Source organism: Parasteatoda tepidariorum, chromosome 4 (assembly GCF_043381705.1).
Source record: "Parasteatoda tepidariorum isolate YZ-2023 chromosome 4, CAS_Ptep_4.0, whole genome shotgun sequence".
Lineage (NCBI taxonomy): Eukaryota > Metazoa > Arthropoda > Arachnida > Araneae > Theridiidae > Parasteatoda > Parasteatoda tepidariorum.
Genome location: NC_092207.1, coordinates 7,348,900 through 7,362,665, shown reverse-complemented (window position 1 = coordinate 7,362,665; position 13,766 = coordinate 7,348,900). Strand labels below are relative to the sequence as shown.

General features: G+C 29.6%; 2 protein-coding genes across 5 annotated transcripts in view; one reads left to right on the top strand and one right to left on the bottom strand.

Moving 5' to 3' along the window:
• LOC107447412 (mucin-2) overlaps positions 1-13,766 on the bottom strand; it is a 149,335-nt gene that overhangs the window by 80,588 nt on the left and 54,981 nt on the right. For 3 of the 4 annotated variants that reach the window (XM_071180451.1, XM_071180453.1, XM_071180452.1), the window contains exon 2: positions 11,260-11,313. The exons of the other annotated variant lie outside the window; for it this stretch is intronic. The gene's annotated coding sequence lies outside the window, so the exon portion shown is untranslated. The remainder of the gene's footprint in view (positions 1-11,259; positions 11,314-13,766) is intronic. 4 annotated transcript variants of the gene reach the window in all.
• Positions 902-7,901, top strand: LOC107447413 (zinc finger protein 83-like). The gene has a single exon (XM_016062327.3). The coding sequence runs from the start codon at positions 1,394-1,396 to the stop codon at positions 3,131-3,133; it is 1,740 nt and encodes a 579-aa protein (XP_015917813.2). The 5' UTR covers positions 902-1,393; the 3' UTR covers positions 3,134-7,901.

Here is a 13,766-nt window from a genome sequence, read left to right as displayed (position 1 = left end):
TTTATTTATCTCTTTAGGATTAAAGATTTAATATTGCAATACTTACTATATTGAAAAAAGATTTTCAACTAATTAAACTTTTTCGGGACAGTAAAAACTAAATTGTGATATAATGTTGCAGTAGGCATGGATATATATCCCCTTATATTAGTCCCTGCAGTAAGGTTACATGCTTTCTGAGATAAAGGTAAAGGTATACCGGGGTAATGGCACTCACATACCTTCATTTAACCGATTAATAAAAAAATAAGCAACGGCTACCAATAATGGGCGATCGCAACGATACTCTATCTGGGGTGAAAACCGCTTCCATGCCTTTGGCTCTTACCTCACCCCTTCCCTCTCCTCCTCTTTTCAGTTGTATAGGAATGTACTACGATATTTGATCCTATCTTAATAATTTCCGTATTGACTTGGCAAAAATATTTTTTAAAATTTCCATGACGTTTCCTTTTAGAACTATGTTTAATGTAGTTTTCAGCTCCATGTAGTTTCCTAACTTAAAAGAGTTTAATCTATTTAAAAATCAAAACAGAAACTAAAGTACTTCATTCTTCTATGATTCTCGACATGTTAATGGTGAAATCAGTTGAAGTATTGCCATAGATAGAGAGTTTTGCTCTACGCCACCTGTAACCCATTTTGATCGCCAATTGCTTCATTCCTCACACCAATATTTTCCTAAATCTTTTACAAGGAAAAAGAACAAAAGTTAAAAAAAGAACAACCCCATAAAATTAAACAAAATTTTTACAAATTTTAATGAATAGGAAGCATTGAAAAATTTTAATTTTATTCTAGAAAAGGAAGAATTCTGAAAACAAATTTATGTTCTTTGGACTTGAGAGTTGAGCGGAGATAATGACGTGTATATTTAGGTAGGAAAGAGAACAACTAAGTAAAATTATTTATCGCCATTGGCACAGAAACATTCTACACTAATTTAGCAGAGGCAAACCAATTAAAATAATCCCAACTCTCTTGGCGATAAAATTGTCTTGTTGATCAGTAATTTCAAAAGACCATCTAAGTGTAGGGTTAGGAAAAGTCCGGCATTCTAGACAGTCCTCAATCGAATAAAATTCTTAAATAGAAAATCAGGTCAAAGCGGCTTAGCTAATCCACGTAATCAATTCTCTTGAAAACTGGATCTTCTAAACAAAAACTAAGCCAAAAAAATAAAAAATGCAGTGGATTATTAGTAGTTGAAGAAAAAAAGGCTTCTCTATCGATCGAAGAATTGTGCTAATTAGTGATGAACATTCTTAGAACATTAATACAGTATTTTTTCGTTAAAAATAAACGTATTTTTGGCTTTTAAATTTTTTTTGTAACATTAATATCTATACTCAAATAGCAGAATCTGATTAGGAGTATTAAGTGCAGCAAAATAATGGATTTGGTTGACAGTTTTAATCGGACTGGGACCGGCAAAAATTTAGGTGTGGGATCATTCAATGAACTTGATATATCACAAAATCGTATAGAATCAAACGGTTCAGTGAATAATTTCACTGCAACGAAATCCAAAGAATCAGTCGGAATTTCGGATGATACTTCTCCAAATAAAGAGTTAGGAAATTCTACTATGAAAACTACTCCATCTGGTGAGTTTGATTCAACTGCTGATCTTGAAAATATATACCCCTTTCTCAATCAACCTGTTGAAACTGTTCATACAGCTAATCGTACAGTATCAGCTAATCATACTGTGTCATCTAATACTTTAGATGACGAATCCAATGCCAAGACTCCCGATGCGAATAATATTTATGACATTTATTCACCAGATACCGATATCAGTCCTTCGAGCGACGCGACAGTCGTACCACCAGACATTGCATGCGGGGAAATACACGAATGTCAAGTGTGTCACAGGTGTTTTCCTCACAAAGAGAATCTTATTCTTCATTTTCAGACGCACACAAGAGAGAGGCCTTTCAGTTGCGAGGTGTGCGGGAAGTGCTACACTTCAATGCCGTCGCTCAGGTTGCACCGGCGTATTCATTCCAGCAACGTGCAATACAGGTGTGACGTGTGCGACAGAGTGTTCATTAGAAAAGACCATTTCAATTTACACTACAGAGTTCATACAGGCGAAAAGCCTTTCAAATGCGAACTCTGCGATAAAAGTTTTTGTCGAAAAGGCTCTCTCAAGGACCACTATCGTTTCCACAACAAACAGAACCTCTACGAATGCAGCGTTTGTAAAAAGGAGTTTGTGACGATCAGCACTCTTCAAGTTCACTTTCGAGTGCACTCTAACGAGAAACCGTTCAAGTGCGAGATTTGTGATCGGAGATTTGCTCAGCAGAAACATTTAGATACGCACGCCGTCACTCACTCTAAAGTAAAATCTTTTGAGTGTCAGATCTGCAAGAAGTGTTTCGCTCATAAGGCCGCTTTGCAAGCACATGCTCACATCCACACCAATCTTAGACCTTATGCCTGCCTAGTCTGTGATAAAAGATTTCCCATTAAAGCCACTCTAACGATGCATTACCGCATCCACACGAATGAGAAACCATTCTCGTGCGACATATGCTTCAAGAGTTTTTCGAGGAAAAGCCACTTGCAAGAGCACACGCGCAATCACACTAAGGTATCGCGTCACGTGTGTGAAATCTGTCAGAAAGACTTCTCGACATTGCGATATCTGAAGTTGCATCAACGCTTGCATAACGATGAAAAAAACTCTAAATGCGACATATGTCACAAAATTTTTCCGCAGAAGAGTCATCTTGAGTATCATTATCGCACCCACACGAAAGAAAAGCCGTTTGCCTGCAATGTGTGCGGAAGAAGTTTCAGTGCTAAGCACGTCATGAAACGCCATGTATTGCGTCACACGAGTGAGAAACCTAAGGTCCCTGTATCATATAATGCTAACAATAAGCCTCAGCCCTTTTCGTGCAATTTTTGTGACAGATATTTTACGGCTAAACACGCCATGAGACGGCATGTTTTATTAGTCCACATGAAAAATGAACCTTTTAAATGTCTCGAATGCTTTATTACATTTAAAACTGAAGAGGAGTTTAAAACACATGAAATTTCGCACTCTGCTAATAACACAACCGAACTCGAGCAAAAAATTGATGATAGTTTAATATACTCCACTGAGAATGTATAGCTTATAAAGTGAATGTTCTCTTATAGTATAAAACTATGTTTAGCTTTAAAAAAAAGCAGTAGCACAAGCAATTTAATATTTTCTAGAAATCAAAAAAATCTTTATCTGAAATGTTTTTTTTATTGTTTTAGTTTTAGACTATTCCCATAATTGCCTACAGTAATTAGAAAATTATCAATGTTGAAAAACTTATTGGAACTATTAACTAAGTTTTTTTCAGGCTATTATTTCGTGCTCAACTTATTTATGTTAACAAGTTGGAATTTAAACGGAATTAGTTTCTATTTAAGTAGATTTCTGACTTGATATGGTTAAAAATTGACATATTAATGAGAAATGCTTGCCTCTCTGAAAATGTATAGTTTTGTGAAACTTAGTTTGTCGCTTATTATACATATGAAAAATGAAAAAAGTTTCAGTTCAAGTAAAACTTTCTTTTTAATGTTTGCTTTGCAAAAGCTTCTGTAACATTATCTTAAAAATTCTTTAAGTATTCACTGTGTAACAGCTTTTGTCTATTTAATAGATTCGATCAAATTTGGAAACATGTCTCTCACTTTAAAATCTTTGTGTGAGCTTTTAATAAATATTTTAATGGCAATAGCTATGCTGTAAACAAGTGCGTCTTCGGACATTTTTTCAGTATGTGTGCAGATGTGGGGTCTTTGAGTCTGAACGTGGGGTCTTTTTCCAAACTGAATATTCTATTTTGTTTAAAATATATATGTTATAGCCTGCTACATTCTGAGTAATTTAACATTAAGTGTTAGACGATACTGAAACTTTCAAAGCGACAGCACAAGTTCTTAAACGCATTTACTAAAAATAGATAATGGCACAACTCTTTTCGAGACATCGTTCAGAGTCTGTCTTAGTTTATGTATAATTTATTTATTATGTATATATTTTATGTATCATTTTTTTACAAACATGACAAAAATGAAGTTTAAGTTCATGTTTTGTCATAACTAAGTAATGTTTTTTAATATCTTGATTGGCCCTCTTATCATTGTTAGATCCTTCATTGTTACAGCCGTATCAAAACAAGAACTTGAATTTATATGAAAGTAAATGTTGTAAATGACACTCATAGATTTAAATATATAAAATAATAATGTTCCACAACTCACATTCACTACTCAATCCTAATTTTTTGACTATGGAATCCTGAGATTATAATAAAGTTCATTAGCAATTCTGATCATATTAAATAAGAAACAATATTTATTATTTTGGAAATATTTAATGCGCAAAAAGAATTTAATCAATAATAGCTTTAAAATTAGATTTTATGTGAGATAGTGAATTTGTTTTTTGGTGAATGCATAAGCTGAAAATGAATAAAGCAGAAATAATGTTTTTGTTAAAATGAAAAAGAACTGTTATAAATGTGGTTATCAGGGGTAACATATTTCTTTATGGCTGAATTTAATTATTTTATTTGAAATCGTGAAGTTTTAAGAAAAAAAATACTCATGCAAATTTTGCTAGATGAATGTTCATCTTTAACAGAATATATTCAAATATACTGTAATTTCTAATTGTAATATGTAATATGACAAAATTTTTGTGCATACATTTATTGCTAAATTATCTGTAGATCTAAAAAAATAAATCCTTAGTATGGTATGTAGATATTTTTTCAGAGGGTGCAGTATATCACAATATTTTATTCTTTTAAAATTTGATATTATTCTCAAAAAAGTAATTTTTTTCCCCTTCTTTCTTATTCATTCAAAATAACATCAAAGGAAAAAAAAAGCTACAGATGATATAAAAATCTATTAACCTGTGACAATTTAAATTTTTTTTTTGAGTCTTTCATCATAATTGTTTTGTTATAATTTTTTTTTTTACAAATTTAGAAATAAAGGTATGGCTAAGTTTTTGTTATTTTTTCCTTATTGAAAATTAATAGTGGTTTTGAAGGCCACCTTTTAGTGAGTTATGTTACTTGTATTTCTCTTTTAAACTTCACTTGATAGGATATATTAAAGATGAAATTTGCTCATCAATTTTTCATCCACTCCCATTTCTGGTATATTAGAGTCTTGTATATTGCACAAGTTTATTATTTACCTGTGAGCTCTGTCAGGAAAAACTTAATACAGTTTTTCAGAATTGACCCACTTAAAAAAAAAACAAAGCTTGTTGTTTTCACCAAGTGGGTTTTTTCACATTTTATCATTTTTAATCGATTTTCTTTGCAATTATCAAATTTCCTTAAAATTATCACTTGTTTAATCAATTTCAGTTTGCAGATTTTATACAAAATTATATGAACTAAAACATCTTTCAGTTATCTGACTGTTGCAAACAAAATTTAATATAAATGTGCTAAATAGGTATACATAAAAAAAATAGATTAGGTGATAAAAAATAAATGAAAAAAACAAATATTTAATGCATTACTTATCTATAAAATAAATTATGCATATATATTATGCTCTTTACATAATTTCTTCGGATTGTAAACCCTTTAGAGTTTGTTTAAATACTTGAACAGATGTATAATATATGTAACTAAAATTTCAAAATGTATACTATTTTTAGACAAAGAATGTAAAAATAAATTTTTCAGTTAAAAAAAAAAATATCTGTTATAAGTGTTTTAAAGACTACAGATTTCTATATACTGCACCTTTTGCAAAAAAATATCTATGTTTAAAGATAAAGTTAAGAATATTGAATCCATAATTTGGCATAAAATCATAATTTAGAATATCAGTTTAACACTAAAACATGTCATCTAGTTACTGAATTATTCACTATTTTTCTTACGACAGCTGGACTAGATGGAATGTTTTCTAATTTTTGATTAGTTCAATTCAAACTGTGAAATCCTTTATGGATAGAAAATCAGAAATACTTTCTGTTATATGTAAATGTTTCAATTAAAAAAAATAATAAAAAATAGTCTTTCTGATATTTTAAATTTTTAGTTACAAATGAAATTGTCATGATATGATGCTTGAGATTAAGTTTATATTTAGCATTTTAACTAGTATCAAAAATGTATTATATTTAATATTTGTGAATCTTGTTTATGTTTGCTAGGTAAAAATTTTGTTAGTTACAAACAAAAGATTGTATAGTGATCATATAAGGAAATTATTTATTAATGGAATGTGAATGAATATTGTAGATATTTTTTGTCTTTGATATGTTCATTCTTTATACATATAATTATTACCTAATTAAATTTAATAAGCGTATCTGCATGTTCATTTAAGTCTTAAGTTATATACTTGGAATGCTTAGAAAACAAATGTTTAAAACGTATTAGCTTTTTTCATTAATTTCAAAAACAAGATGTTTAATAAAAATAAAAGTTTATATTTTTTTATGTATATTTTAAGACTTATAAAGAATACAGATAAAGAAAAAAGCAATAATGAAAACATACCATGTGCTACTAAGAAATGTGGGCATTTAATTTCATGAATGTATACAATGCTTCTAAAAATTTCATTCATTAACTAAAAAACAAATTATGTGTGTGCTTATAATTTCAAACTAATCTTATAACTTATTTTTTACATTTTAAAAACAATCATTTCAGTAACTCTTTTACACACTTCATTATACATTTAGAAGGTATAAAAATGACTGAAATAGTCATTCTCATAACCATTTCTTTATTAATCCTATTGATAGTAATCAAACAATATTTTTTTAGTATATACTATATTTGACTCTTATATTTAGTAGATGAAAGTATGCATGTAGATCATATTTTAAAAAGCACACTTTTCTCAGGGTGAAATTGTGTTTTTTCATGAAGAAAAAAAAAAAACACTTCTCCGCAGGCAATTTTTTTTTTTAAAGGAAACACCCACTTATACTGAGTTTTTTCTTGAAAATCCAGGTTTGGTCAAAACCTGCTACCTGGTGTAACATTGCTTTACTATTTTTTTTTAAACATTGAATGATATTCATCAAAAATCTAATATTTATCTACATTTTAGTCTCCACACTTAGAACTAGAGAAATGCAGTAGTACATCATAAAATAAACCCAGATTTTCAAGACCATGTGATCACAGATCACTAACATGCTCATCAGCAGCTTCTATTCTTCATGCAGTGTAATCTGTCTGAAACTCTTAATAGGTTATGGCTGAAGTCCTGTATTTAATAAAATGTTTTAAACAATAATTTCCAGATAACAATAATTTTGGTCGATATCTTGGTAAAATAAAACAATAATTTACCACTCTATTTATTTAACTCTAATAGCCTCAGGTTATGGCTGAAATCCTGTATTTAATTCAATTTTTTAAACAATAATTTTCAGATAACAATAATTTTGGTAGAAACCTTGGTAAAATATAGCAATAATTTTATCACGATTCCAAGTTTGGGAAACTGCATATATCTTGGGGGAAATGATAAGTCTCTGTTTCAAAAAAGGAATATAGAAAAAGGTGAGACCTCCATTCCTTGCTGAATGGTCAATGTGGACCAGAGGTGAGGGACATTGTTGCTTTTCTGTTCCAGTAGCTGAAACTGACTGTTTAATTTTTGGTGTGCTTTAAGTGTGCACAGTCCCTATAAAATAATTAATAGCCACATTTTGCTTTGATTTTTCTAGTTTATTTATTTTTATAGATTCAAAGCAATGAAGTGCATTTTATTTATTTATTTTTTTCTTTTCCATTGTAGATATTTTCAGAATTTTTGTATAGAATGTTAAACAATGTAGCAACATTTTCAATAGGTAGTGGAATGTATGTATTTCCTTAAATGAATAAAATGAAAAATTTGAATGTATCTTGTCCTATTTTCAAATTTACATCTATCAATATGTATGTTTGTTTTTTTATGTAATCTTACCTTACTTGTATTAATTTAATTTCTGAATATTTATCTTTTTTTTTTTTTTTAAACAAATTTAAGGTGCCTGTCCAATGAGATGACAAACTTTAAAGAATGAAATACGATTTGCAACATCCAACACTGAGTCTTTCATGTAATCCAGGGGAGATTTGAGGGTTCAACTTGTCACCCGAAATGCTTCCTTTTATTGTAACAGAGAAAGAAATTTTTTCTTAAGAATTTTAAAAAGTAATAATTTATTTTTTTATTAAAAATTAGGATTTGTATTTTTAAATAGTAATTGAAGATCTACTTTAATAAAAATGATTTGTTTAATGAAAATTATTATTTGCTGTCCGTCCGTAAAATTATATTAGTTTTGAGAAAAAGTTTACAAAATGCTGTCTCTTTGTTTTTGTTTTAAATTTTATTTTATAACCGTCGTTGAACAGCCGACCCAATTTTTTGGGTTTATGACTACTAATGTTCAACTCCGTAGCTTTGTCATTTTGAACCCAATCCAGAAGACAAGGAAACTCCTGAAATTTGCCTTCATGGCGGACGTTTTGAGGGAACTAACCCACATTTACGTTACATGGAGAGGAAAACCTCTCATGGTTAACCTGATGGCAAGGGGACTCCTACTCATGATCCGTGTACCACTGAGGATATTTTATGTCAGCTCTATGGTCAGTGCCAGCCAGATGCGAAATTCGTATCAACCAGCTATTGCCAGGTTCACCTCATAGTCTGCTTGCTCGATCATTTCATAAACGGAGACATGTGCCTTTTTTTTAGAAGTTGACAGGGGAGGGGCGACTTTCCCCTTTCGCTGATTATCTCCATGATTTCTCCCTTTTGTTTTAAAATAGGGGGTATCTCCTGCTTTTTGGAGATAAGGGGGAGAGATTCTTGCTAGAGCTAGAATTCCGAATGACTAGAATTTTGCTTGTCGAGTTAATCTGTCAAGTATTTTACCAAGTAAAACGAAGTTCATCTAATTAATTTAGAAACCTGACATCATTATTGATACATTTGCAGCTAGATGGTTAAATTTTATTTTACAAAAATTTTTATTTTATAATTAATTTTATTTTATAACTAATTAATTTAATTCCTCATTAACCTCAATCCACGTTTTAAAAAAATTTTTTTAAATGAATTCTTTAGTTGATTAATCGTAAATTCATGTTCTGTTATAATTATAAAAATGTTTATTTTGACCTGTGTTGAATTTGAGGTTTTATGTGATTATAATTCAAACAATTATTTTTTTAAAAAATACTTTCATAAGTCACAAAACTTCGATTCCTTCTTCTTTTTTTTTTAGAATAAATTCTATTTGCATTAAACGCACGCATTTACTTAACATAATACCCATTTACTTATTGACAATTTGAAACTACGTACCTTATGCAAGCTGCTTTGTTGTACACCTTTTATTTCGTCTAGTTCAAGCATGCACACAACAAAAAAATAAATTATTTTTTGATCTAATGTTCAGTTTGCAATCATAATGGTTTGAAAGACATTCGAAATATGTTAATTAATTTGCACAGGCAATTAGTAAAATTAAACTCAGATCTTACTATCTCTAAATAAGCTTACTTTTTTGTTGTTTTTTGTCTCAATGAACCTTTTAAAGAAAAGTCGCAACCAGGAAATACTATGGTGACCATTGCGTTATGGACAAGTCTCGAAAATTTTGAGTCACAATGTTTCAAAATCTGATCATAAAGAGCCAGGGACCGATCAAAACAAATTCAGGCCCAAGGCCCACAAAATTTTCTAGGCCCCTAACAAAATATCTTGAAATTAAATTTCTGAAGAGTAGTCAGAACAATAAGAAGAATCTACTGCATGATTCAAGAGAAACATTCTAAAAAAATTTTGAAACCAGACAATTGAAGATTATTTTTCTTAGATAAAGTTTACACATCTAAATATTAAAATAAAATATTGTGTGAAAATAAAAATAGTTTGGTGACCACAAGCAAGTGAAATCAGTGATTTTTGCGTCATTATGTTTATTATATGACGCATTTTTAATGTTTATTATATGACGCATTTTTATTTTTTAATCTATTAACATAAGACGATAAATCTAGAATCGATATTCTTCATTATATAAGACTTAAAATTTAGCTGGAATTTAAAATTAGAGTTATTGCAAGAGATTAAATATCCATTTATTGTAAATGGTGTTAAAAACGTAAACAATTTTGGATCCACAAATCAGTATAATAGCACTATATACGCTAACAATTATTTAGTGACAAAAATTCTTTATAAGTTACATCTAGTTTATTTATGTCCGATTGATTACCTCTGATCGTTTATATAAATCTTAAGTATTTCTTGAAAATCATTAGTATATTAATAATCCTCATTTCAAGATCAAAAATTTAATCTTTTTCTAAAAACAGATGGCAGCACTGCATTTACGTTTAATTTATTTCATACTTCTCATTTCATCCGTGAATCCACAGGCTAAATCCGTGTCATGCTCAGTAATTAGAAAACTATAAACGTCCCCCTCAATATTTCTGACATACCGAGAAAATTTTCTTCGATCTTTATTGATTCATTAAAGATAAAAATAAAATTAGATTAATCTTTTAACAAATTTAAGAACTATAATATTTTGTTATAAGTAAAAATTAGTTCATGATTTAAAGTAGAAATATAGGCAAAATAGTACAGCAAGAGTACTATTAAAAAGTAAATATAAAGTACTATAAAGTACTGAAGTACTGAAAGTACTGAAAGTACTATAAAGTACAGTAATAGGCAACAAGAAGAATTTAATTGACCTTACATTCTAGAGCATTTTCGAGATTTGTGATAAGTATTTGAAATGTAATGAAATTTTGCTTGATAAATGATATTAAATTAATATTCTGAGCAGGATGCGCGCAGCCAGATTTATCAACAAAAAATAAAAACTTTTTAAACGCTTTTTAAGCACTTGAAAAATATTTTTAATAACTTTTCAAAAAAAAATCATAATCAGGATCTGTGCAGCATTTCTACCCATTGTTTAAAATTCTTCATTTATAAACACAAAATCTACAAAATGCAAAAACTCTTTTCAAGAGACTTTACATAATCGTGATTAAATTGCTTGTTACGGATAAATATTGCGGAAATGTTTTTTTCGTTTAATTTATGACAATAATCTACACGGCAAAGAAAAAAAATGTCCTTTTGAAAGACAGAAAATTAAGCACTTTTTACAATGAGAAAAAGCATCATTAAGAGCTTTTAGAAAACTCAAATAAAAAAGCACGTTTTAAAAACGCTACTCACCCTGCAGGCGTGGAGTCGGAACTCACTGGTGCAGGCCAGAACTTGATTCTGAAACTTTAATGAACATATTACAAATTTCCACTTTGTAATCATAACTCTTTTATTAAAAGAAATATGTATATATTGTACAATAAACTACTCATAATACATACTGCTTTGATTAACTATGAATGAAGGATAACATTTCTAATGTGCTTTGATTAACTATGAATGCGATTAAGCATTTTTATTTTTTATTATCTCTTTATCAAAATTTTTTTTATTTAATTTATGGTTATGAAGTACAGCGTGAAACAACGTTGTCTTTTTCTGCGCTAAAAGTAGAATTAATTTTTCAAACAGTTATATATATATATNAAATATCGTAAAATTAAGAAAGCCTGTACTACCCTTAATGTCAGAATTTGTTCACTTTTTTTCCTTTGTATTTAAAAAATAACAACCGATTGAGTAGAGAGATTCTTTTTAAGTAAGAAAGAAATATCTATGCGAATCTTTAAAAAAGTTATTGAATCAGATTAAATAAGTTTCCTACTGGTGGCTGAGTCAGCCAATCTGGTATACTCCCCATACAAGCTATCTTAGAAGCTACCCTCCCTAAAATGCCCTCTTCTTGTTTCCATAGCACCAGACTGTCGCAGACTTTGTGGCGGTCAGAGTACCTATCGTAGACAAACAATATATATATATATATATATAATAAAGTTAAAATATTGAGAAAATATGGAAAATAATAAAAAAATAATGACAAGAAAAGAAAATTATTAAAAATATCTTTCAAAAGTATTTTAAAAAAATATTTTTTAATTATCTTAAAAAAAAAATTATTAAAAATCCGGATAACAAAATAAAGTAAAGATATAATCTCTTCATCAGCTCACGCGATTATATCCGCAAAAAGCAGTGCTTTCTAACATTGTATCAATATAGCCAAAGCAAAATATATCAATACAATACGAAAATAGAACACATTAAGTAAAAAATATATAAAGGACACTAGTGCCATCCCATCTGCTCCAGAGGTTTTACTAAGATGAAAATATTCATTTATTCCCTTATTTTATTTTATTTTTTATTTCCCTTATTATACATTTCATTACCTTATCCTAGGAAGTGGGATTTATAACGAGGGACATCATAGTTCAATATGTTAAAATATTTTAAGCAGTTTGATGCTAAGTTTTTTTTTAATATATATAATTCATAAATCTATTGACTTCTATACATTGTAAATAGATTTTTAAGATAAAGTGAAAATAAACGTGTACATAAAAGCATTTATAAATTTTTCAGTAAATAAAGAGAAGCATTGTAAAGGCTATATGGTAAAATAAAGAAAGGGAAATTTAAGTAAGAAGAAAAAAAACTTTAACTTTAAGTGATTTTATAAACAAAAATTATATTCGAAAATTTTTGATTCCACCCTCTCCACGGTGACTTGCGTACCGGTAAATCATGCTTAATACCTGCAACACTGGATTTTAAAGAAGCTGTGGAAAAGAAGTGAGAGTTTATGTGCTATGTCTTAACATAATGTATACTTGAAAGTCAATATAGTAATAATTATTCAATAAACCTATGAAACAAAAATATATGTAATTTTTGAAAGTGTCAATATAATCATTGACTTACCCACCCGTAAAAGCATTTCTTAAAATAATAACAATAATTTCTTGTATGAAAGGGGTTTTTACTACTTTTTTAAATATTAAATGGGATACCTGCAAGTGACGTAGTGTTGGTATCTCTATCCTGATTGGTGTTCGAAATGTGGCATTTGTTTACGTTAGCAACTGTTATTTTCGTTCATTTCGTGTAAACCAAGCCCGTCAACTATCAATTATCGTAAGTTCTAAATTCTTTCACAAAGATTTCAATTCTTTCAGTATATATTTACACAGAGAGACTTAACACAAAGACAGGCAAGAAGCCATGTGAAACAGAAACTAATTATGCATCGAAGTTGCCAGGAACACAGAATAAAAATGTATCACAGTTACAATAAAATACATAAATAAATAATAAATCTAAGCTAAGTAAAAGAAGTAGACGAGTAAGAATTATATTTCAACTCATTCGACGAGCGATACGGCTCCGTATCTAACTTATCGTTAATTAACATTTTAACTTATGTAGAGAAACTTAGCTCAACTTTAATATATCATTTTGCTAATAAAGATGAGCTGTCACTGACATCAATGGTCACATCTGTGGGTATGGGAAGTCTTCTTCTTGAAGTGCTAGTACCCAATTGATTATTGAATTTTTATTCTCAATACTTTTGCCTTTAACACAAGAAAGACTGAAATACCTATATTGCCCAAAAGCAGTCAAGTTGTTGTTGTAGTTCATTTACTAAAAAAAACGTACGTCGCACTAGAGCTGCACAATGGGCTATTGGCGACGGTCTGGGAAACATCCCTGAGGATGATCCGAAGACATGCCATCACAATTTTGATCCTCTGCAGAGGGGATGGCACCCCCGCTTCGGTAGCCCGACGACCTGC

Coding starts and splice junctions, on each gene's coding strand:
- LOC107447413 (XM_016062327.3), top strand. CDS start 1,394: ATGGATTTGGTTGACAGTTTTAATCGGACTGGGACCGGCAAAAATTTA.